A 23187-nucleotide genomic window follows, 5' to 3' on the forward strand; every position below is an offset into this window, starting at 1 on the left:
CCCTACTGAATTCAGACTTCAGGCCCCTTCTGATCTGTCCAAAAGCCTGTCTACCAACATGGTTGTTGCCAGGCAGAGCCACTTCCTTTGACTCATCACAAAATTCAAATGTGAATTAGTTCTGATTTAGCAATTGAAATAGATACAGTTTTCCAGGAAGACTATCCAAATTTATTTTAAAAGAAAAAAAAAATCTTCCCTGTCTTTTCTATACGTTTCTAACTTATAATAAAATAATTCCATTTAGAAATCATGTAGGAAGATTAAAGTTTGATTATGACATTCTTTAAAAATGCTGCTTGGATTTTTTTTTTTTAACCTATGGCTATATGTAGGTCTTTTTGCTTAAGATTTAGTATTTTTTTTCAATATATGAAATTTATTGTCAGATTGGTTTCCATACAACACCCAGTGCTCATCCCAAAAGGTGCCCTCCTCAATACCCATCAACCCTCAGTTTGTTCTCAGTTTTTATTTTTTTTATTTTTTTATTTTTTTTTTAAAAATTTTTTTTTCAACGTTTATTTTATTTTTTGGGACAGAGAGAGACAGAGCATGAACGGGGGAGGGACAGAGAGAGAGGGAGACACAGAATCGGAAACAGGCTCCAGGCTCTGAGCCATCAGCCCAGAGCCTGACGCGGGGCTCGAACTCACAGACCGTGAGATCGTGACCTGGCTGAAGTCGGACGCTTAACCGACTGCGCCACCCAGGCGCCCCTGTTCTCAGTTTTTAAGAGTCTCTTATGCTTTGGCTCTCTCCCACTCTAACCTCTTTTTTTTTTTTTTTTTATTTTCCTTCCCCTCCCCCATGGGATCCACATAAGAGTGAAACCATATGGTATCTGTCTTTCTCTGTATGGCTTATTTCACTTAGCATCACACTCTCCAGTTCCATCCACGTTGCTACAAAGGGCCATATTTGGTTCTTTCTCATTGCCATGTAGTACTCTATTGTGTATATAAACCACAATTTCTTTATCCATTTATCAGTAGATGGACATTTAGGCTCTTTCCATAATTTGGCTATTGTTGAGAGTGCTGCTATAAACATTGGGGTACAAGTGCCCCTATGCGTCAGTACTCCTGTATCCCTTGGGTAAATTCCTAGCAGTGCTATTGCTGGGTCATAGGGTAGGTCTATTTTTAATTTTCTGAGGAACCTCCACACTGCTTTCCAGAGCGGCTGCACCAATTTGCATTCCCACCGACAGTGCAAGAGGGTTCCCGTTTCTCCACATCCTCTCCAGCATCTATAGTCTCCTGATTTGTTCATTTTGGCCACTCTGACTGGCGTGAGGTGATATCTGAGTGTGGTTTTGATTTGTATTTCCCTGATGAGGAGCGACGTTGAGCATCTTTTCATGTGCCTGTTGGCCATCCGGATGTCTTCTTTAGAGAAGTGTCTATTCATGTTTTCTGCCCATTTCTTCACTGGATTATTTGTTTTTCGGGTGTGGAGTTTGGTGAGCTCTTTATAGATTTTGGATACTAGCCCTTTGTCCGATATGTCATTTGCAAATACCTTTTCCCATTCCGTTGGTTGCCTTTTAGTTTTGTCGGTTGTTTCCTTTGCTGTGCAAAAGATTTTTATCTTCATAAGGTCCCAGTAATTCATTTTTGCTTTTAATTCCCTTGCCTTTGGGGATGTGCCGAGTAAGAGATTGCTACGGCTGAGGTCAGAGAGGTCTTCTCCTGCTTTCTCCTCTAAGGTTTTGATGGTTTCCTGTCTCACATTCAGGTCCTTTATCCATTTTGAGTTTATTTTTGTGAATGGTGTGAGAAAGTGGTCTAGTTTCAACCTTCTGCATGTTGCTGTCCAGTTCTCCCAGCACCATTTGTTAAAGAGACTTTTTTCCATTGGATGTTCTTTCCTGCTTTGTCAAAGATGAGTTGGCCATACTTTTGTGGGTCTAGTTCTGGGGTTTCTATTCTATTCCATTGGTCTATGTGTCTGTTTTTGTGCCAATACCATGCTGTCTTGATGATGACAGCTTTGTAGTAGAGGCTAAAGTCTGGGATTGTGATGCCTCCTGCTTTGGTCTTCTCCTTCAAAATTACTTTGGCTATTCGGGGCCTTTTGTGGTTCCATATGAATTTTAGGATTGCTTGTTCTAGTTTCAAGAAGAATGCTGGTGGAATTTCGATTGGGATTGCATTGAATGTGTAGATAGCTTTGGGTAGTATTGACATTTTGACAATATTTATTCTTCCAATCCATGAACATGGAATGTTTTTCCATTTCTTTATATCTTCTTCAATTTCCTTCATAAGCTTTCTATAGTTTTCAGCATACAGATCTTTTACATCTTTGGTTAGATTTATTCCTAGGTATTTTATGCTTCTTGGTGCAATTGTGAATGGGATCAGTTTCTTTGTCTTTCTGTTGCTTCATTGTTAGTGTATAAGAATGCAACTGATTTCTGTACATTGATTTTGAATCCTGCAACTTTGCTGAATTCATGTATCAGTTCTAGCAGACTTTTGGTGGAGTCTATCGGATTTTCCATGTACAGTATCATGTCATCTGCAAAAAGTGAAAGCTTGACTTCATCTTTGCCAATTTTGATGCCTTTGATTTCCTTTTGTTGTCTGATTGCTGATGCTAGACCTTCCAACACTGTGTTAAACAACAGCGGTGAGAGTGGGCATCCCTGTCGTGTTCCTGATCTCAGGGAGAAAGCTCTCAGTTTTTCCCCATTGAGGATGATGTTAGCTGTGAGCTTTTCATAAATGGCTTTTATGATGTTTAAGTATGTTCCTTCCATCCTGACTTTCTCAAGGGTTTTTATTAAGAAAGGGTGCTGGATTTTGTCAAAGGCCTTTTCTGCATCGATTGACAGGATCATATGGTTCTTTTCTTTTATTAATGTGATGTATCATGTTGATTGATTTGCGAATGTTGAACCAGCCCTCCATCCCAGGAATGAATCCCACTTGATCATGGTGAATAATTCTTTTTATATGCTGTTGAATTCGATTTGCTAGTATCTTATTGAGAATTTTTGCATCCATATTCATCAGGGAAGATTTAGTATTTTCAAATACTGTAATGGAACCATGCTTCACAATACTGTAACATACTATGCAGTCCATGGAGAGCATCTTATTTCCTTTTTGTGTGTTTGCAAAGGGTTAAGAGACTAGACACAAAAAGTACCCTTTCTCTTGGCACTTACTTGGGTGCCCTTATCTAAGAAAAATCCTTCAAGAATGTATATATCCAGTTCTAGAATTCCACAAAGGCTAAAACAAAAAATCTAAGGTGGCATAGAATTTAGACAAGGTAGAGTCCTACCACCAACTTACGACTTGTAGTTCCATATTTCCAGCCAAATTTTAAAATGCCTATTCAATAAACACAGATTTTTTCAACAAGACCCAGATTCCTTTGGTTCCCACTGCAGAGCCTTTCCAGATTGACTTCTCATGAGAATTATGTTCAAATTCAAGTTTCCTATCTTACTTAGCCAGAGCTCCCATGACACAGCATCACAGACTGGGTGGCTTGAACAACAGACTTACTTCCTCACAACTCTGGAGGCTGGAATTTTGAGATCAGGATGACTGCATAGCTGAGTTCTGGTGAGGGTTCTTGTTCTGGCTTGTAAACTCCTACCACCTCACCATGTGAGACAGTAAACTCTCAGCTGTCTCTTCTTACATGGGCACTAATTACATCATGGTGGCCCCACTCTCATGACTGAAACTTCTTGGGGTCAAATCTTTTAAAATGTTTAGATTGCTTTTTGGGTGAAACAAAAACATTATAATGTAGATTAATTCACTGGATTCTTCATTGTTGTGGATTTGAGAGCAATTATGTGGTCAATCAGGGAAAACAAAACAAAACCCAAGAAGATGGTCATTTAAGCTTTCAGTAAATGAGTGTCTACAATGTGTCACACGTCATAGAAACATATGAAACTCTCATTCTAGTGTGAGATGCAAATACAAAAAATTATTGTGATACAGTGCAGCAAAGAGCTTAGGATTATTAATGGGTTACCTATCAAAAGTAGCTACCTGGGACTTAACCCAACCAGAAAGGGAAGATTTCCTGGAAAGAAGTGTTGCCTGTGTTTTAATGGTTCTGTATCTACCACTAGGCTTGCATTCTCCATTCCTTCCAGTAGGGTGGCCTCATGTTGCTGCTGGTATTCTGTTTCAGAGATCGAAGGCTGGTAAACCTTCAGGGCCATCTGGGTAGGTGCCTGAGTTATAGGCTTGACAGGCTCAATCTTCTCTTCCATACTGGCACCTTCTCAATTCAGGAATAAACTTTTGCTATGGTGAAGCATGTTATCAAACTGCCCTCTTAAACCTTTCATGTTGCCACTGATCATGCTGTGGGGTCTGCCTTGTTAGGGGACGGATCCTTTGAAATGTTTCTTAAGGCTCTCTCAGCTGGTCTACATGTCTTGGCTCTCGTGTGGTGTTCACAAGAGATCCTAAGGCGGAGAGTATACTCAGGGTGTCCAATTTGGTACTTCATAATCTATTGCATAATGGCCACTTAGCTCCCACTGGACCTAATACAACACAGAAATGTTCTTCCTTACTAGCAGGTTAGGGGCCTATTAAAAATGCAGAGATGTTCCTAGGGGCACCCCCGAGGCTCGTCTGTTACTTATCTAATTGCTAAAGCAGTGGCCTTCAAACATTTTTTATTGTGCATGCTATGAAAAAAATTTTAAGCCCTTTCATGTGCATACACTTTATATATCTACTCTTATACCAATATATTATGTGTATTATAAAACACAAAAACGAAAATTAAAAATATGAGAGAAAAAAGATGAAAAACATTGTTTTAAGAACAATTTTATTCATGGTAAAACTTTTGTTCTTGAAGAATTAGAATACATCTTAGTTAAGCTACATAATTATGGCTTATTATTTTTTAAGACCATGTTTTAACACATTGTGAAAGAGTGATGTGAAGGTCTGGTTCTAAATCTGGTTTTGTTCATTACTTTGGCCCCAGCAAATGGAATAGTGTTTGGCCCATACTGTGTACTTAGTAAGTATTTCTTGAAAAACAATTCTTTTTTTAACACAATACCATATAATGGCGTGTTACTTTCCATCCCTTCCTGGTCCCACATTCAGTGGCCTCATGTGGGTAAAAGACTGACTACTTACACCACAGATATTGGCACAGCTACAGATCAGGGCTTTAGTTGTTTTCCCCTGATTGTCTAGACCTATGAAAATGGTGGAGAAATTAATAATGAAGATTAAACGTTAAAGCATGTTGTGCCTTTAGTTGTTATGTAGTAAATAGCACAAAAATTGAGTAAATAATCCTCTAATATTAAAAAACTATCATTTCAGCAAAGTCACTAATAATTTAAAAAATGAGTGATGTCCTGACATTTCTTTATGATTTCACTTTCACCTTATTACTGTAAAGGAAAGTATATCAACCAACATTCATATCAGAACTGCGTTCAGAGAGCTGGTTGTTGAACAATGACCAGCACACCTGGTCCCTAGCCCATATGGGTCTCCAAAGTTGGTCTCAACTGCCTCCCTTCCTATCACTATCTCCTGTATCTAGGACGTAGTCACACTGTTCTTTGCCAAGTGCCCCCACATGCCAAGTGTCTCCTTTCTGTTAGGAATTTCTTCCCAGAGATTTTTGCATAGCTGGCTCCTTCTCATTATCCAGGTCTCAGATATCAAATGTCACCTAAGGAGACATTCTCTGAGTATTCTGAAGTAATTACCTCTTTCTAGTCCCTGTCCTCATTATTCCATATTATTGATCTCATTGTACTTTCCCCTACCTAAAATATTCGTTAATTTGCATGTTGACTGGCTGCCTCCTGTGTCTATAATACAATGTTCACTAGAGCAATGACTTGTCTGTTTTTAGTGTATCCTTTGCATTTGGTATGGTGCCTGGCACATAGTAGGTACTCAGTAATTATTGACTGACCAAAATCTATTTAATTAGATACTACTATGTTTGGCAATGGTATCACACTTCTACCACTTTTTTTTTTTTTAAGAGTGAGCATCAATGGGGGTGAGGAATGTGGGGAGGGGAGAGAGAGAGAGAGAGAGGGAGAGAGAGAGAGAGAGAGAGAGAGAGAGAGAGAGAGAGAGAGAGAATCTTAAGCAGGCTCCATGCTCAGCACAGAGCCTGATGTGCGGCTCGATCCCACAACACTGGGATCATGGCCTGAGCTGAAATCAAGAGTTGGATGTTCAACTGAATGAGCTACCCAGAAGCCTCTCTACTACTTTTACTTAAGCATAGCAAATTTGCAGGGATTTTTTTTTTTTTTAACTAAGATTATGACAGAAGCTATGAGAAAATGCAAGTGAGGAAGAATCTCCACCAACAAAATTTCAGCACCAATCTTGGACACTGCTGCCCAGGGCATCTGTTTTCCTCTACTTTCCTTGCTCTCTCCTCCTCTTCTACTCCTAGATAATCTCTTACTTGAGAGAGGAGCCTAAAACAGTGGTTCTCAGAATAGAGAAGTTGAGAATCAAACCTGTGAGGCTGCAAAGTTTAGAAGCACTGAGGGTGAAATCAAGTTTTACAGAAGTAAAAGTATGGTTACACTGGTTACTAGCCGTGCACCAAGGCAAAGACGTGACTAAAATACAGTGCTAAAGTAGACCATTTGGAAACTCTTCTATTCCCAGAAGACAAATTTTTCTGAAAATCTTTTTTTTAATTGAAATATAGTTGACACAGAATGTTACATTAGTTTAGGTGTACAACATAGGGATTTGACAAGTCTATACGTTATGCTCACCGCAAGTGCAATTAGCATACAGCACTATAACAATATTATTGACTGTATTCCCTATGCTGTACCTTTTATCCCCATGACTTACTCATTCCTTAGCTGGAAGCCTGTTTCTCCCACTTCACTTACCTTCGTCCATCCCTCCCCAACATCCATCTCTCCCCTGGCAACTATCAGCTTGTTCTTTGTATTTATGGGTCTGTTCTGGTTTTTGATTCCACATATAAGTGAATTCCTATGGTATTTGCCTTTATCCTGACCTATTTTACTTAGCATAAAACCCTCTATATCCATGCATATTGTTGCAATCTCAAGATCTCATCCTTTGTGGCTGAATTAATATTCCATATTGCGTGTATGTGTGTGTGTACACTACTTCTTCTTTATCCCTTCATCTATTGATGGACACTTAGGTTGCTTCCATATCTTGGCTATTGTAAATAATGCTGCAATAAACATAGGGGTCATATATTTTTTCAAATTGGCGTTTTCATTTCCTGGGAGGGGGGTGTTAAATATTCAGAAGTAGAATTACTGCATCATGGTATTTCTATTCTTAATTTTTTGAGAAACCTCCATAGTGTTTTCCAAGTAATTTACATTCCCACCAAAAGTACACAAGTGTTCCTTTTTCTCACATCCTCACCAACAGTTGTCTTTTTGACTGTAGCCGTTCTGACAGGTATAAGGTGATATCTCATTGTGTTTTTGATTTGCATTTCCCTGATGATTAGTAATGTTGAGCATCTCTTTTTAAATGTTTATTTTGGGGGGAGACAGCATGAATGGGGGAGGGGCAGAGAGAGAGAGGGAGACACAGAGTCCAAAACAGGCTCCAGGCTCTGAGCTGTCAGCACAGAACCTGACGTGGGGCTTGAATCCGCCAACTGTGAGATCATGACCTGAGCTGAAGTTGGACGCTTAACTGACTGAGCTACCCAGGTGCCCCTGATGAGCATCTTTTAATATACCTATTGGCCATCTGTATGGCTTTGGGAAAATGTCTATTCATTTGCCCATTTTAAATTGATTATGTCTTTGATGTTGAGTTGTATAAGTTTTTTGTATGATTTAATATTAATTCCTTATTGGATATATCATTTGCAAGTACCTTCTCTCATTCAGTAGGCTGCCTTTTCATTCTGTTGATGATTTCCCTCAAACTTATTTTGCTGTAGTCCCAATAGTTCATTTTTGTCTTTGTTTCCCTTGCCTGAGGAAACATAACTGGCCAGACAAACGTTGCTAAGGCCAATGCCCAAAGCATTACTGCCTATGTTTTCCTCTAGGATTTTTATGGTTTCAGGTCTCACATTTAGGTCTTTAATCGATTTTATTTTTGTATATGGTGTAAGAAAGTGGTCTAGGTTTGTTCTTTTACATGTAGCTGTCCAGTTTTCTCAGCACCATAAATTCAATAGATTGTCTTTTCCCCATAGTCTTTTCTTATTTTTGTTGTTGTAGAGTAATTGACCATATAAGTGGTGGGTTTATTTCTGGGCTCTGTGTACTGTTCCAGTGATCTACATCTATTTTTGTGCCAGAACCATACTGTTTGTAGAACTATAGCTTTGTAGTATATCTTGAAATTTGGGATTGTAATATCTCCAGCTTTTTTTTTTTTTCCTTAAGATAGCTTTGGCTATTGTGGTCTTTTATGGTTCCATATAAATGTTAGAATTATTCTAGTTCTGTGAAAATGCTGTTGGTATTTTCATAGGGATTGCACTAAATCTGTAGATTGCTTTGTGTAGTATAGACATTTTAACAATATTAATTCTTCAAATCCATGAGCATGGTATGTTTTTCCATTTGTTTGTGTCATCTTCAATTTCTTTTACCAATATTTTGTAGTTTTCAAAGAATAGGTCTTTCTTCTTGGTTAAGTTTATTCCTAGGTATTTTAGTGTTTTGCATGCAATTATAAATGGAATTGTTTGCTTAATTCTCTCTGCTACTTATTAGGGTATAGAAACACAACAAATTTCTGTATACAAATTTCATATCCTGCAACTTTACTGAATTCATTTATCAGTTCTAGTAGTTTTTTTGAGTGTCTTTAGAGTTTTCTTAGTATCATGTCATCTGCAAAGGTGACCATTTTACTTCTTCCTGACCAATTCAGATACCTTTTATTTCTTATCTGATAGCTGTAGTTAAAACTCTCAGTACTATATTGAATAAACGTGGCAAAAGTAGAATATCCTTGTTCCTGATCTTAGAGGAAAAGCTCTGTTTTTCATGATTGAGTATGATATCAACTCTGGGTTTGCCATATATGGCCTTTATTGAGATATATACCCTTAAAACTCATTTTGATGAGAGTTTTTCCCATGAATGGGTGTTGAATTTTGTCAAATGCTTTTTCTGTATCGATTGAGATGATCATGATTTTTATCTTCATTAATGTGATGTATCAAGTTCATTGATTTGCAAATATTGAGTCAACTCTGCATCCCTGGAATAAATCATGCTGACTGATCCTTTTAATGTATTGTTGAATCTGGATGGCTAATATTTTCCTGAGGACTTTTGCATCTATGTTCATCAGAGATATTGGCCTGTAATTTTCCTTTTTTTGTAGAGTCTTTGTCTTGTTTTGGTATGAGAGTAATGCGGGCCTTATCAAATAAACTTGCAGGCATTCGTTTCTCTTCTATTTTTTTGGAATAGTTTGAGGGGAATAGGTAATCTTTTTTTTTTTTTTTCATTTATTTATTTTTGAAAGACAGAGCACAAGTGGGAAAGGGACAGAGAGACAGAGAGAGACACACAGAATCTGAAGCAGGCTCCAGGCTTTGAGCTGTCAGCACAGTGCCGGTAATCGTTCTTCTTTAAGTGTCACATAGAATTCACCTGTTAATCCACCCTGGACTTTTATTTGTTGGGAGTTTTTAAATTACCAATTCCATTTCATCACTAGTAACTGTTCTGTTCAGATTTTCTGTTTCTTCCTGATTCAGTTTTGGAAGATTGTGTGTTTCTAGGAATTTATCCATTTCTGCTAGGTTATCCAATTTGTTGGCATATAATTCTTCATACATACAAATAAAATAATCCTTTGTATTTCTGTGCTGTTAGCAATTACTTCTCATTTCTTTTTTTTTTTTTTAATGGCTGGAATGCATACTCAGCATTTTATTCTTTTTATAAAAACTTGATGTCTTGCCCAGGAAATAAAATATGGCAGGTTTTTTTTTTAATATGAAATTTATTGTCAGACTGGTTTCCATACAACACCCAGTGCTCATCCCAAAAGGTGCCCTCCTCAATACCCATCACCCAGCCCCCCTCCCTCCCACCCCCATCAACCCTCAGTTTGTTCTCAGTTTTCAAGAGTCTCCTATGCTTTGGCTCTCTCCCTCTCCAACCTTTTTTTTTTTTCTTCCCCTCCCCCCATGGACTTCTGCCAAGTTTCTCAGGATCCACTTAAGAGTGAAAACATATGGTATCTGTCTTTCTCTGTATGACTTATTTCACTTAGCATAACACTCTCCAGTTCCATCCACGTTGCTACAAAAGGCCATATTTCATTCTTTCTCATTGCCACGTAGTATTCCACTGTGTATATAAACCACAATTTCTTTATCCATTCATCAGTTGGTGGACATTTAGGCTCCTTCCATAATTTGGCTATTGTTGAAAGTGCTGCTATAAACATTGGGCTACAAGTGCCCCTATGCATCAGCACTCCTGTATCCCTTGGGTAAATTCCTAGCAGTGCTATTGCTGGGTCATAGGGTAGGTCTATTTTTAATTTTTTGAGGAACCTCCACATTGTTTTCCAGAGTGGCTGCACCAGTTTGCATTCCCACCAACAGTGCAAGAGGGTTCCCGTTTCTCCACATCCTCTCCAGCATCTATAGTCTCCTGATCTGTTCATTTTGGCCACTCTGACTTGTGTGAGGTGCTATCTGAGTGTGGTTTTGATTTGTATTTCCCTGATGAGGAGCGACGTTGAGCATCTTTTCATGTGCCTGTTGGCCATCCGGATGTCTTCTTTAGAGAAGTGTCTATTCATGTTTTCTGCCCATTTCTTCACTGGGTTATTTGTTTTTCGGGTGTGGAGTTTGGTGAGCTCTTTATAGATTTTGGATACTAGCCTTTTGTCCGATATGTCATTTGCAAATATCTTTTCCCATTCCATTGGTTGCCTTTTAGTTTTGTTGATTGTTTCCTTTGCTGTACAGAAGCTTTTTATCTTTGTGAGGTCCCAATAGTTCATTTTTGCTTTTAATTCCCTTGCCTTTGGGGATGTGTCAAGTAAGAAACTGCTGCGGCTGATGTCAGAGAGGTTTTTCCCTGCTTTCTCCTCTAGGGTTTTGATGGTTTCCTGTCTCACATTCAGGTCCTTATCCATTTTGAGTTTGTTTTTGTGAGTGGTGTAAGAAAGTGGTCTAGTTTCATCCTTCTGCATGTTGCTGTCTAGTTCTCCCAGCACCATTTGTTAAAGAGACTTTTTTCCATTGGATATTCTTTCCTGCTTTGTCAAAGATGAGTTGGCCATACTTTTGTGGGTCTACTTCTGGCGTTTCTATTCTATTCCATTGGTCTGTGTGTCTTTTTGTGCCAATACCATGCTGTCTTGATGATTACAGCTTTGTAGTAGGGGCTAAACTCTGGGATTGTGATACCTCCTGCTTTGGCCTTCTTCTTCAAAATTATTTTGGCTATTCGGGGTCTTTTGTGGTTGCATACAAATTTTTGGGATTGCATTGAATGCGTAGATAGCTTTGGGTAGTATTGACACTTTAACAATATTTATTCTTCCAATCCATGAACATGGAATGTTTTTCCATTTCTTTATATCTTCTTCAATTTCCTTCATAAGCTTTCTATAGTTTTCAGCATACAGATCTTTTACATCTTTTGGTTAGGTGTATTTCTAGGTAATTTATGCTTCTTGGTGCAATTGTGAATGGGATCAGTTTCCATATTTGTCTTTCTGTTGCTTCATTATTACTGTATAAGAATGCAACTGATTTCTGTACATTGATTTTGAATCCTGCGACTTTGCTGAATTCATGTATCAGTTCTAGTAGACTTTTGGTGGAGTCTATCGGATTTTCCATGTATAATATCATGTCATCTGCAAAAAGTGAAAGCTTGACTTCATCTTTGCCAATTTGGATGCCTTTGATTTCCTTTTGCTGTCTGATTGCTGATGCTAGAACTTCCAACACTATGTTAAACAACAGCAGTGAGAGTGGGCATCCCTGTCGTGTTCCTGATCTCAGGGAGAAAGCTCTCAGTTTTTCCCCATTGAGGATGATATTAGCTGTGGGATTTTCATAAATGGCCTTTATGATGTTTAAGTATGTTCCTTCTATCCCCACTTTCTCGAGGGTTTTTATTAAGAAAGGATGCTGAATTTTGTCAAATGCTGTTTCTGCATCGATTGACAGGATCATATGGTTCTTATCTTTTATTTTTTTATTTTTTAAAAAATTTTTTTTAACGTTTATTTATTTTTGAGACAGAGAGAGACAAAGCATGAATGGGGGAGGGTCAGAGAGAGGGAGACACAGAATCTGAAACAGGCTCCAGGCTCTGAGCTGTCAGCACAGAGCCTGACTCAGGGCTCGAACTCACGGACCGCGAGATAATGACCTGAGCTGAAGTCGGCCGCCCAACCGACTGAGCCACCCAGGCGCCCCTGTTCTTATCTTTTATTAATGTGATGTATCGCACGGATTGATTTGCGAATGTTGAACCAGCCCTGCAGCCCAGGAATGAATCCCACTTGATCATGGTGAATAGTTCTTTTTATATGCTGTTGAATTCGATTTGCTAGTATCTTATTGAGAATTTTTGCATCCATATTCATCAGGGATATTGGCCTATAGTTCTTTTTTGCTGGGTCTCTGTCTGGTTTGGGAATCAAAGTGATCCTGGCTTCATAGAATGAGTCTGGAAGTTTTCCTTCCCTTTCTATTTTTTAGACTAGCTTGAGGATAGGTATTATCTCTGCTTTAAATGTCTGGTAGAACTCCCCTGGGAAGCCATCTGGTCCTGGACTCTTATTTGTTGGGAGATTTTTGAGAACTGATTCAATTTCTTTGCTCGTTATGGATCTGTTCAAGCTTTCTATTTCTTCCTGTTTGAGTTTTGGAAGCGTGTGGGTGTTTAGGAATTTGTCCATTGCTTCCAGGTTGTCCATTTTGTTGGCATATAATTTTTCATAGTATTCCCTGATAATTGCTTGTATTTCTGAGGGATTGGTTGTAATAATTCCATTTTCATTCATGATTTTATCTATTTGGGTCATTTCCCTTTTCTTTTTGAGAAGCCTGGCTAGAGGTTTATCAATTTTATTTTTTCAAAAAACCAACTCTTGGTTTCAATGATCTGCTCTACAGTTTTTTTAGATTCTATATTGTTTATTTCTGCTCTGATCTTTATTATTTCTCTTCTTCTGCTGGGTTTTGGAGTATCTTTACTGTTCTGCTTCTATTTCCTTTAGGTGTGCTGTTAGATTTTGTATTTGGGATTTTTCTTGTTTCTTGAGATAGGCCTGGATTTCAATGTATTTTCCTCTCAGGACTGCCTTCACTGCATCCCAAAGTGTTTGGATTGTTGTATTTTCATTTTCATTTGTTTCCATATATTTTTAAATTTCTTCTCTAATTGCCTGGTTGACACTTCTTCTCATTTCTGTTTTGGGACCTCTTTTTGAGGAGTTTGACTAACGGCTTATCAATTTTATCTTTTCAAAGAAGTAGCTCTTGGTTTCTTTGATCTTTTCTGGATTTTCTTTCACTTATTTCTGTACTGCTCTTCATTATTTCCTTCTACTCACCTTGGGCTTTATTCTTTTTCTCATTGTTTTAGGTGTAAGGTTAGACTATTTGAGATTTTTTTTTTTTTTTTTTTTTTGAGGAAGGCTTGTATTGCTATGAACTTACCTCAGAAGTACTTTCACTCCAAAATTTTGGACCATTGTGTTTACATTTTTATTTGTCCCCATGTATTTTTTTAAATTTCCTCTCTGATTTCTTTGTTGACCCATTGACTGTTAAGTGGCATATCGTTTAGTCTTCATGTGTTTAAGAGTTTTTTGTTGTGATTGATTTCTAGTGTCATATTGTTGTGGTTGGAAAAGATATGTGTATAATTTCTATTCTCTTAAATTTGTGGAGACCTGTTTTGTGGTCTACATGTGATTTATCCTGGAGAATGCCCCATGTGCACTTGAAAAGAATGTGTATTCTGTTTTTGGATGAAATGTTCTGTATGTATCTGTTAAGTTCATCTAGTCTAATGTGTCAAAGACACTGTTTCCTTATTGATTTCTACATGGATAATCTATCCATTGATGTAAGTGGGGTGTTAAAGTCCTCTACTATTTTTGTATTACTGTGTATATATTGTATTGTATACTATTATTATTTTATTGTCCATTTCTCCCTCTATATCTGTTAATATTTGCTTTATGTATTTAGGTATTCCTATGTTGGATGCATGAATACTTACAATTGTTCTATCCTCTCAGATTAATCCCTTTATCATTATGTATTGCCCCTTTTGTCACTTGTTACGGTCTCCATTTTAAAGTCTATTTTGTTTGATACAAGTACTGCTAACCCAAGGTTTTTTTGTTTGTTTTTGTTTTGTTTCTATTTGCATAGAATATCTTTTTTCATCCCTTCACTTGAAGTCTGTATTGGTCTTTAGGTCTGAAGTGAGCCTTTTGTAGGCAGCATATAGAAGGGTGTTGTTTTTTTAATCCATGGAATCACTCTATGTCCTTGATTGGAACATTCAGACCATTAACATTTAAAGTAATTATTGATAGGTATGTACTTATTGCCATTTTGTTTATTGTTTTCTGGTAGTTTTTGTAGTTCTTCTCTGTTCTTCTCTTGCTCTCTTCCCTTATGATTGATGACTTTTAGTGTTTTGCTTGGCTTTCTATGTTATATGTACCTATTATAGTTGTTTGGTTTGTGGTTACCATGGGGTTCATCTATAATATCCTAAGTATATAGCAGCCTATATTAAGTTGATGGTCACTTAAGTTTGAACATATTCTAAAATATTTATTTTTACTCCTTTCCCCATTTTATTTATATGTTGTCATATTTTATATCTTGATATTCATAATTTTCTTCTAAGTATGGCCTTTTCTTTTCCACTTCAAGAAGTCCCTTTAACTTTTCTTGTAATGCTAGTTTAGTGGTGATGATGTCCTTTAACTTTTATTTGTCTGGGAACTCTATTTCTCTTTCAATTCCTAATGATAACCTTGTTAGGTAGAGTATTCCTGGTTGTAGATTTTTTTTTCAGCACTTTGAATATATCATGCCACTCCCTTCTGGCCTGCAAAATTTCAACTCCATAATCAGCCAATAGCCTTATGGGGTTTCCCTTGTGTGGCACATTACTTCTCTCTCACTACTTTTATTTTAATTTTTTTAATGTTTATTTTTGACAGAGAGAGAGACAGAGCATGAGTGGGGGAGGGTCATAGAGTGAGGGAGACACAGAATCCGAAGCAGGCTCCAGGCTCTGTCAGCACGGAGCCTGACGTGGGGCTTGAACTCATAGACTGTGAGATCATGACCTGAGCCAAAGTCGGATGCTCAACCGACTGAGCCACCCAGGCACCCCTCTCTCACTACTTTTAAAATTCTCTCTTTAATTGTTAACATTTTAGTTATGATGTGTCTGGTGCAGACCTCCTTGGGTTCATCTTCTTTGGGACTCTTGTGCCTCTTGAATCTGGACAGCTGTTTCCTTCCCTGAAACAGAGATTTCTTCAAATAAGTGTTCTGCTTCTTTCTTTCTTTCTTTTCTTTTCTCTGTCTCTCTCTCCCTCCCTTCCTCCCTCTTCTCCTCCTGGGACTCCTATAATGTGAATGTTTGTTTGCTTGATGTTGTTGAAGAGATCCCTTACCTATCCTCTCTTTTTAAAGTTCTTTTTTTCTTCTTGCTCTTCAGCTTGGGTGCATTACATTACCCTATCTTCCAGACTGCTGATCCGTTTTTCTGCATCTATTAATCTGGTGATTCCCTCTAGTGTATTTTTCATTTCAGAAACTGTATTCTTCAACTCTGATAGTTTTCTTTTATATTTTCTGTCTTTGTTGAAGTTCTCACTGAGCTCTTCCACTCTTTTCTCCAATCTGGTGAACATCTTTATGATCGTCACTCTAAACCCTTTATCAGGCATATTACTTAACTCCATTTCATTTAGTTCTTTTTCTGAGGTTCTTTCATTTGGAGCACATTCCTCTATCTCCCTATTTTGCCTGATTTTCTGTGTTTGTTTCTATGAATTAGGTAGAACAGCTATTTTTCCTAAACTTGAAGGAATGGTCTTGTGTATGGTCATTCCCTGTGTGGACTCTGTATCTGGCAACTTTGGCTGGTTGGAACTGTAGCTGGTGTCAATGGGGGTCCTAGGGCACTCCATGCTGGGACTGCCCTGGTGGGATGCCAGAGCTAAACTGGGCATGAATTGAGGTGGACTTAGGACCATCTGCACAGAAAGTGCCCCAGTGGGACAGCTCAAGTGTACATAGGCTAGGGAGGTCCCTGGATTCTCCACAAAGAAGGTATTCTGGTAGCACAACTGAAAGAGAAGTGTATACCAGCTAGTGGGTCCTGGAGCTCTCTGCACAGAGGGAATCCTGGCAGGATAGCTGAAACTGAAATGTAGACATGGGCTGGGGTGATCTCAGGGCTCTCTGCACAGAGGATGCTCAGGCAGGATAGCTGAAGCTGAAGTAGGTGCAAGCCACAGTATGGGAGGGTTCAGCATACAAGTTGCTCTAGCAGAGCAAATGATGTGGAGATGGGTATGGACCAGGTGTTCCCAGAGCGCTAGGATGCCCTAGCAAACCGTTTGGAACTGAAGTGATGTGGGCCTGAAGTATTCCAGTGTGCTTTGTACTTGTGTCACCTTGGCAAAGCAGCCGGAGCTGTAGTGAGGTGACCATGGGTGTCCTGTTCTGCACTGTTGTGGAGCTGCTTTAGTGGGACAACCGGGCTGGTGTAGACTAGGGGTCTGGGGCTCAATGAGGCAGAAGGCCAGCTAGGTCACTCAGACCCTGCTCTCATCCATACTATCAAGTTGGAGGAGGAATGTGAACCATAGTGTTCATCAGCCTCTCTGACTTGGAGAGAGTTCCAGTAGCTCCCTGCCATTTGACAGGGTTATAGGGCTGGTTCCTGTATATTCTAGTTGCACTTTTAAAGTGTGGCTTTTTTGTGTGTCCCAGGGCAGACAAATCTCCTCACAGTCCCTCAGTACTATTCCTCCCCACTACAGTTCACAGTGTCGGCTAGGGTTTCCCTTTGTTACTGTGCCATTCTGTATGTGGCACATACAGAATGTATCGTGCAGAAGCTGTTCAGTCAGCCCTCAGATCTTCTTTTTTTTTTTTTTTTTTAATGTTTATTTATTTTTGGCAGAGAGAGAGAGTGAGTGAGTGGGGCAGGGGTAGAGAGGGAGACACAGAATCCGAAACAGGCTCCAGGTTCCGAGCTGTCGGCATAGAGCCCGACCTGGGGCTTGAACTCATGAACCATGAGATCATGACCTGAGCTGGAGTCGGACGGTTAACTGACTGAGCCACCCAGGTGCCCCAGCCCTCAGATCTTCTTTAGGAGGAAGTACTCTATAAATAAGCATAGATTTGGTGTGTCTGTGGAGGAGGTGAATTCAGGGTCTCCCTATGTCGCCATCTTGGACCAGAACCATTAATCTTTAAAACACTTACAAAACCTGATAATTTTAGACTTTACTCAACTTACAACTTGTGTAAAACACCACCGAGATCTCAGTCATGTTAAAGTAGTTGCATTGGCTGCCATGTTTTTCTCTTACATGGATTGCTGTAGAGACTAAGGGATTCACTTATGGTTGGATCTACCCAATATGATATTGGTTTACTTCCAGTTAAATCCTAAGGGTAAAATGTACTACAGTCCAGGGTCTACATGGAGCATGACTCCTTGGACCATCCATGCAGAAGGAATATTCTTGCCCTTGGAGACTAGTTCTACATTATATGGCATTGTCAAATATAAGATGAATTGGCTGACTTGGGAAGGAAGGCAGAGAAAACAGACACCCTGAGGTAATGACAACATCATCTGCTTGCACGGTCCTAAGAGTTTACATGCATTACTTCTAGTAATACTCATAACAGCTCCTAACATTTATCTAGTGTTACTATGCTAGGAACCATGGTAAGCACATCACATGTATTAACTCATTTAATCCTAATAACTACCCTAGGAAGTTCTATAATTTTCCTTTTATAGTTGAAAAGAGTAAGACCCAGAAGGATTTAGTAATTTATCTTAAGTCACAAAGTTAATCACAAGTTAGGATTTAAACCTCAACAGTTTGGTTCCAGAATCAATGCACTTACCTACTCCACAAAACATACAATCCTGTGAATAATCTCGTTTTATAGATAAGGAAACTTGGCTCAGAGGGATTAAGAAACTTGTCACTACTACAGAGCTAGCAAGTGATAAAGCAAAATTTGATCACAGTCAGCTGGATTCCACAGCCTCTTCATTACCAGGTCAGTTATGACTTCACCCCCAGGGGGCAACTCTTGCACTCAGAGCCAAGGGCAAGAGGGCAGCAATTGATGGATTAAAACAGTTTCTCTCTTATGACTGCTGATTCATTCCACTTACGTTTCTTTAGAGTGTAACAGACGAGTAGGGGATTTAGGTTTGAGTGTGAGTGTTGCCTAGTTCCCTTTCTGCAAGTTATTGAATCTCTTCAAGTCTCTCTTCTTGATTCTAAATCAGGGGTAAGAATAGTGTCTTCATGGGAATTAAAACACTTAGCACAGTATCTGATCTGGCACAGAAATATACTTAATAAGTATTTAGTGATTATCATTTTGGGTGGTCACCAAAAAAGACTTGACCAAAACTTGTAAATAAATAGAATCTTCCGGCTCTATAGAAATATCCTGAGATTTTTATAAATATCTCTGAGATATTATATATTCTGAGAGAGAGAGAGAGAGCTAGAGAGCAGGAGCACAAGTTGGGGAAGGGCAGAGGGAGAGAAAGGGAATCCCAAGCAGGCTCCACAATGTCAGTGCGGGGCCCGATGTGGGGCTTGAATTTACGAATTGTGAGATCATGACCTGAGCTCAAATCAAGAGTCTGACACTTAACCCACTAAGCTACCCAGGTGCCCCTATATAAATATCCTTTTAAAGGATATGAAAGCAAATCTCACATTAAAATTTGCATAGGAAATCCTATACATAATAGGTTAATATATTCTTAGGCAAAAAAGCGTGAGACATTTTGTAGTCCCTGGAATTTCTCGGTTAAGTAAAACAGATGAGTGTTAACTCAGTTCAAAATGTAAATAGGACAAACCTATAAAAGAATCAGAAGAAAACAGAACTAGAAATATTTACCAAAGAACTAAAAGAATTGAAACTACCCCTGAAACATCTTAAGAAACTTTCACCAATTAATCAAATCGGGCTCTTGTACTATTACAGTTTTTCTTTAAGGACTTACCTTTTATATTTTAAAAGTAACAATGATATTTCATAACAAAAGTTTTATTTCAATCTCTTCCCATTTGATTGCCATGTGATTCCAACAGCACCATTAAAAACTTGGGCAATAAAGAAAATATGTAGTTACCTGATAAATTTGAAAGATATGATGAGCCAGTCTTAGTAATTCTGGTTAAAAAACAAGCTTATTTCCTTTGATGCTTTTGGCCTCAATTATTTGCCTTGACCATACACTTTACTATTTCTGTATAGAAAGTTTTTAGGACGCTAATTTTATACGCATGCCTTAAATCACTTGACATCTTAAGATGATGATACCTTTTTTCTTTGAGGTGGATAAGCATTCATGCTCTTCTTTGACAGAGATTTTGCAACGCCTTATCCGACAAAAAAAGGATCGTCTCAAGCCAGAATACACGTGACTCCTTCCACTGTGGAAATTACTATGAACTTGCAAATCAGCTTTCATAGCAGGAGGGGGCAGGAGAACAGGTGGAAAAGAAAATTTTCATATAGATAAGAAATGTCAAGGGACACATTTCAAATGTGTTGAAAATTGAAAAAGAAAAATGGTTAAAGCAATAGCATCATTGTACCGTAAACCACAAAGTGAAATATACCAAAAAGAGCATTTGTCAAGGAATCGTATTTTTATACCTTCTAAACACTTGTAATTTATCTTCCTTTTTTTGCCCTGGGTGTAGAAATAAAGGAAATCTAAAAGAAATGAAATTTTAAAAAATTTTAATGAAAAAAACCCCTTAACTATAGTAGTAATCAATGGCATAAAGCATCAGTATAGTATAAATCACTGTTCGGCACTAAGCATTTTCAGGGAGGTCTTTTCAGAGAAGATAAACAATATTTACACTTCCAAAGTACAGTTAACAAGGTCTTTCAAACTGAGTAAACCTAACCCATATAAGAAAGAGAATTATCAGCAAGTAGCTGAATAATGGAAACTCCAGCAAAGTTTTTAATCCCAAATGATGCTTTCTTATAAAGATTGTATTAGCATATGAAAAATAGTGCATATGAAATAATCACATATTGCCCAAAGCATCTTCATACAAATATGAAGGAATTCTCTAGTTATACTGTTTTTTTGAGCTCTGAGGTTAATGATCGTAAAGTTTACTAAATCTCCTCTTTATAAAACCATAATTGCCTAATTTTCAAAATATTATATAGTTGTGCTTTTAAGTATCATATTTACATACAATCACAGACATACTGAGATGAGCACTTACTTTTGGCATCGATCAGCTTCTCCCTTGGTGAAATATCAGAAGAAAGTTGCTCCTTTACTTTGGCAACATCTTTTGGATGTAAGAAGTCAAATAAGCTTTGTCCAGTCAAGCTAGCCTATTTATAAGGTAGATGTTTGTTTAAAATTAGTACCACAATTTTTCTACATTTCTTCATATAAATGTATGGTAAATACTGTTAAAGTGGCTTTTTCTTAAGCTCAAAAACACATCTACTGCACTGTGTGACATTAACTTAGTGTTAAAAGCAGGGTGATACTTGTAGATAGAAACACATGCACACAAAACCCTATCTGGAAACACACAAATCACAGACACGTAATTGCTAATGTTCAGTGGACTCTTGTGAACGTCCCCCAATTCATTTGTTACTTCTAAATCTTATTATGATTTAAACTTTTTTTACGTGGTAAAAGTAAAGAGATTGTCATTATAATATAATATGGAAGTCACAGAGAATCTGTAATTTTATGGTGTGACTCAGATTTTTAAAAAAATCACTATACTATTAAAAAACAGAATTTGGGGTGCCTGGGTGGCTCAGTCAGTTAAGTGTCCAACGCTTTGTTTCAGTTCAGGTCATGATCCGGCAGTTCATGAGATCCAGCCCCTCCTTGGGCTCTGCACTGACAGTGTGCAGTCTACTTGGGATTCTCGCTCTCTCCCCCTCTCTCTGATAAATAAAGATTAAAAAAAAAAAATCCAACCTGGAACACCTTCCACTTCCCATTCCCCTTCTCCCAATATGTAGAGCATTCCTACTCTATGCTTTTACTTGTATGGTCTCATCATCTAGAATTCATTACTCCTTTCTCTACAAACTCAAAATTCCCTAGTCACTCTAGTCAATTGCCTTTTACTCCCCAGACTCCCTCCTCAACTTGAAATGTCTTCCTTCCCTTGTCTGCTCATCTTAAAGCCTAAGCAGACATTCTACTTTGTATGTGAAGCCTTCCCTGACCCACAGTGATTACTCTTCTTGTGAAATCCTTTATTAGCTAGGTAGATATTACAGAAGGCAGAACAAATGGACCAGCTGATACAATTAGCCTGGTGGCAGTTAGATATCTCATATTTTTAAAACTAGCATTTTATAAATCAATCTATTGTGTCATTGGTTGATAGAAGTTTATACCCATAACTCTTTGCCTCAAAGAAAACCTGGTTTTTGAGTCTAAAAGCTGAGGACCAGACCCCGTATGATGGTGGGGATTTCAAAGTCCTCCTGAGTAGTCAGTGCCCAGGGGGACTGGATTCCATGTCACTAATTTGGAACTTATGTGCTATCCTGAATTGTTATCTTCACATGTGTGTGTGCGTGGTGTTCTCTATCTTCTGTTGGAAAATAACCACGTCTTGCCCTGCTTTTGTGTCCCTTAGGCAGCTAAAACCAGCTGTATGATTCATTGGGTTCTTACTCCTTCCATAAGTAAGTTCGCAACACCTCTTCTTTTTATGTATGAATCTTGTATCTCTCCAAATTTTCATGTTTGAGGAGAAAATAGGTGAAATTAATGTGAGTTATTTAAGATTAAACCCGTGGTCAATTTGATTTCTATTTTAAAGGAGACCATAGCATGATCTCACGGTGCATGAGATCGAGCCCCACGTCAGGCTCTGCACTGACAGCAAGGAGCCTTCTTGGGATTCTCTCTCTCTCTCTCTCTCTCTCTCTCTCTCTCTCTCTCCCTCTCAAAATAAATAAATAAACTTAAAATGAATAAAGGAGACCACAGGTGCTAGTTTATTCACTCTGGTGGATTATTGTTAGTGCTATAGCTTTTGAGTAACTTTTTTATTACTGGCAAGTATTAATTTATTAATTTATTAATTGAAATTAAATGGTGTTCAGGAATGAGGAGGTAAAGAGATTACAAAGCTAGATAAATAAAAGATGTATTTTAGAGTTTGTTGCCAGAGATTAGAGCAAAAGCTAACATGCAATGCATATAACCTAATAATATATAATAATGCTGTCTTTTGGAGGAAACAGAAGGGCAACTAACATTTTTCAGACAGTCTCAAATATGACAGCTATGTGTTTCCGTCCTAAGAGACCCATGTAACCACCATTTCCCCTTTTTACTTAAGAGAAAGTTCAGGCTCAGGAAAATTAACTTGCTGGAGGTCAAGAAGTGAACACTCTTGTCAGTAATAAACACCCATACTCTTTCCATACATCTTTCCATCTCTCTTGGAGTTCTTCTAATCAAGCAAACCTCAGCTCCCAGCACAGTGGGAAGACAGGGTTCAGGAAGAGAACCCAGAAATAAGTGTTTGTTCAAAAAAAATTAAACATCAGGCGGAAAATATCCTCAGTTTTGGATACCTGATCATAATTAAGTGTTTTGGAGACTGATTTTGAAACGAAGAGAATTTTTCCTCTTTCACATCCAACCACAAATAGGAAGCCTTCTGCAGTCTAGGATTTAAAAATATAAAAGTAAATATTTTTAAATATCTTCTTTCTTACACACATTCAGAGACTGTGAAATTGCTGTAGCAATAAAACTAAGAGTGGTTGGGGCAGCTGGGTGGCTCAGTTGGTTGAGCATCACTCTTGAATTGGTTCAGGTCGTGATCTCACAGTTCATGAGTTTAAGCCCCGCATCAGGCTCTGTGCTGACATAACAGAGCC

The 23187-nt window shown here is 38.2% G+C and overlaps 1 protein-coding gene and 1 long non-coding RNA gene across 12 annotated transcripts in view; one reads left to right on the forward strand and one right to left on the reverse strand.

Annotated features, from left to right (window-relative positions):
- The window catches only part of LOC131519833 (uncharacterized), a 110608-nt gene that overhangs the window by 74810 nt on the left and 12611 nt on the right, over positions 1-23187 (forward strand). The window lies entirely within an intron of this gene.
- Positions 1-23187, reverse strand: part of BMAL2 (basic helix-loop-helix ARNT like 2) — a 132233-nt gene that overhangs the window by 27444 nt on the left and 81602 nt on the right. For 10 of the 11 annotated variants that reach the window (XM_058743267.1, XM_058743273.1, XM_058743266.1 and 7 more), the window contains 3 exons: positions 22879-22971; positions 20532-20646; positions 19600-19743 (listed from right to left, as the gene is read on the reverse strand). In XM_058743267.1, coding sequence (XP_058599250.1) covers positions 19600-19743; positions 20532-20646; positions 22879-22971 — 352 coding nt within the window. The remainder of the gene's footprint in view (positions 1-19599; positions 19744-20531; positions 20647-22878; positions 22972-23187) is intronic. The other variant, XM_058743272.1, reaches the window with a different exon arrangement.

This window comes from Neofelis nebulosa, chromosome 8 (genome assembly GCF_028018385.1).
Source record: "Neofelis nebulosa isolate mNeoNeb1 chromosome 8, mNeoNeb1.pri, whole genome shotgun sequence".
Lineage (NCBI taxonomy): Eukaryota > Metazoa > Chordata > Mammalia > Carnivora > Felidae > Neofelis > Neofelis nebulosa.